The sequence below is a fragment of the Dipteris shenzhenensis genome, chromosome 23, assembly GCF_047967505.1.
Source record: "Dipteris shenzhenensis isolate YYH24624 ecotype China chromosome 23, Dip_SZ_1.0, whole genome shotgun sequence".
Lineage (NCBI taxonomy): Eukaryota > Viridiplantae > Streptophyta > Polypodiopsida > Gleicheniales > Dipteridaceae > Dipteris > Dipteris shenzhenensis.
Genome location: NC_141618.1, coordinates 13630501 through 13633457, shown reverse-complemented (window position 1 = coordinate 13633457; position 2957 = coordinate 13630501). Strand labels below are relative to the sequence as shown.

The 2957-nt window shown below is 47.4% G+C and overlaps 1 protein-coding gene across 1 annotated transcript; it reads right to left on the bottom strand.

The window, feature by feature from the left end:
- Positions 1-516: 516 nt before the first annotated feature.
- On the bottom strand, positions 517-1980 carry LOC147887019 (F-box/kelch-repeat protein At5g15710-like). Its single transcript, XM_087394959.1, has one exon. The coding sequence runs from the start codon at positions 1878-1880 to the stop codon at positions 789-791; it is 1092 nt and encodes a 363-aa protein (XP_087251085.1). The 5' UTR covers positions 1881-1980; the 3' UTR covers positions 517-788.
- Positions 1981-2957: the final 977 nt, after the last annotated feature.

The window sequence follows — 2957 nt, the reverse complement described above, 5'->3', positions numbered from 1 at the left end:
TTGGTCATGGAGTGGGGGCCATACACAAAGTTAGTATCTCGAAAATAGGATGACAACGCCCTTCACACCACCTTTTGGAAGATGGCCATCAGGTGGTGTGAACTGAGAGTGAATCATCACGTTGAAGTGCTGAAGTGTAGAATGGACAAGGTGTTGATGAGCTGACGTGTTTAATAGTAATCCAATTGACAAGGCTATGGATGGATTTTGTCAACACGCTACAGTCTATATCCTACAGATTTTAGTAGCTTTCGAAATTGCGCGTTACGAACAATGGATGGACGTCGGCTTCTTTTTGCCGTTTTTTCAAAGGCGAAAACGGAAAATACTCAACCAACCAGACATGAAATTCAAACGTAAACGCATTGTCGCTATTGCGTCGACTTATAGCGCTTGGTAGTGTAGATCTGATAGCTCGGGCAGTGACAAATTGTGCTCGTTTGCAAACCTTGCCGTTCACGAAATGTAAGAATCCATAGCAGAACAAAACATAGGTGCTCAAAAATGTGGTGAGGAACGACGGATTGCGTATACACCCTTAGTTCACAACCTGACAATTGGAATCACATTCGACGCCATTGGAAAGCTTCCAAATGTTTCTTCATTATTCAAACCTCTGTGAGGTCCCCCCGCCAACACCGGAATCTCGTCTTTTCACAGAAACGCTCGAACATGTATATCGTTGAACGAGATCTTCTGTCACTCGCCCAAAATCAGTCACCTGCTTCCTCAGTCGCAGAACCAGGCGGAACTTGCCGCAGTACCTCCATATACACGTTGAAATGGCTCTAAATTCGAGCTTCGCTAGATATTGTGAGCTCGCAATTTGAGGTTGAGGGCAGCTCAAGCCAATCCCATTTCTCATATGCAACGTTGTACCTGATCGCACGAGAACATCCGGACGCCATCACAAAGACCAAATCTCCTTCCCCAGAGTATCTTACAGGCAGCAACGATGGCTCCCTGCTATCTTTTGCATCTTCCAGCATCGTCTTCCACATCTCAGACGGTGCCCTTGCTACTTCAATCCACACCATTCTCAACCTGTCCAATTGCCACACAACACCTACCCATTGGGTTTCCTCGCAACCTCCCGACACGCCGCCAACCAGTAAAATCTTTCCCCTGGGACCTTCTACGATCTTCGGAATCATTTCTACCAAATGACCCTCTTGCCACATATGAAATGCTAACGCCTCAGGAAGCGGAGCGTCCAATTGCTTCCACATGTCGCACTTCACGTCCAAAATGAAGACGGATCGGCTGAAACCGTGTATGGAATATATTAGCTCCCCGATTGCAGAGGAACTGCTTGCGAGAACGGGATCCACCAGGGTGTCGCTGCCCATGATGGACGGTGGTAGCAGCTTGAGCGACCATTCATCAGTTTTAGAGCTGTAAACCTGCATAGTCGCATCCGCGTTGTGTAGAAGAATAATCCAGTAGCTGCTGCTAGCGGCATCCCTTACAATCGACCAAATCTTCCCGAATTTCGTCTCAGGAGGATTGGGCAACTGTTTCCAAGAGCGGTTCAAGGCACTCGCAACGAAATACCCGGTCTCTATGATCTCAGAAAGATGGCAGTGCAGACAGAGAAGACCTCCACCGGCGGTCCAGTCACGGACGTAAACGGAAGGAAAAGCGAAGCCTATCCATTGGGCTTCGGGCGTAAGGATCTGCACCCCTCCGACGTCGTGGACAAAAAGCCACGAGTCTCGGTGTGGGCGAATCTGCTTATAGAGCTGCCGAAACTCCGGGGAGGAGAAGGTAGAATTCCAAGTTTTGCAGACGGAGCGGAGGCGGGAGAGATGGTAGGGGGGGAGCTGGGCGAGGACGAGGAGGAAGAGGTCGTGAGGGAGGATGCTGAGGGGAGTCGGCATGGCTAGGGAGGCAAGCAAAGGCTTAATTTTAGAAGTAGATGAAGCTGGTGGGGAGGGATGAAGCCGAGACGCGAGCAAGTTCTGTGTAGAAGGATTCAAGATAATGGCTATGGCGATGGATCTGAGAGGATCAAGCTCTGTGTAGAAGGATTGAAGCTGGTGGCTAGCAAGCTCTATATTGGGTATATAAGCTCTATGGGTACATATGTGAGGATCAAGGTCGTGGCTAAACGTTTGCATGCCTATTTGACTTAGTCTTTCCTCTAAGGGTTTCAATTGCCACTAAGGGTGGGTTCACACCACTAGCCTTGACATAGAGTAGGGATTGAAGGGTGATGTAGTGGTTACCACCACCCTAGGTTGTTAATTTATGTCACAATCGTGTGATTGGTGTAAAGGTTTAAGGAGAGGGAATGGGCCAATCTAGAGGAGTTGGACATGGTGTGGGCAGCTTTCATGGGCCTGACACAAATCTTTCGTGAGCTAGTATTCGGGCCCATCCATCCTGTTGGGCCAACTAGGATAGCCTCCCTTTGAATGGCTGGCAAGGCGTAAATCTAGCCTTGGTACTGTTTAGATCCTGTTTTTGGTTTAGGTGGTTTGCGTTTTCGGTTCTGAATCTAGATCTAGTTATGTGACATTGTTACTCATCCCTAGATTCACATGAAGTGAGGAAAGTACTAGAGCAAATGAGTGCTACTCATGGTCATCTCCTTCAACTCATGCAGAGGCATGTAGAACTTCCCACGAAGCTTAGTTATGCTCTTGAGCAGCTTGCCATTGGCCTTAAGACTAGTCATCGCAACTTAGGCAGGATCAGGATGCATTTCATGGCTGAGACAATTGGGCTACCTTCTCTTGTATTTTTTGTTTGGCTTCTACCACTAGTAGGACAATCTGGTTTGGTACATGGGGAGTATTGTGAGAACTTTTGGTTAGCTAAACTAGCATTCACATCCTTTGTATGTCACCTATTTTTTGTTCATGTATCGTGCTCCTTTGGAGGTTATGATGATAATATAACATTATTGTATATGTGTCTTTAGGCATACTTACATATAACCCCACCACATGAGA

Bases quoted from the DNA above. Each gene is read 5' to 3' on its own strand.
- LOC147887019 (XM_087394959.1), bottom strand. From the start codon at position 1,880: ATGCCGACTCCCCTCAGCATCCTCCCTCACGACCTCTTCCTCCTCGTC.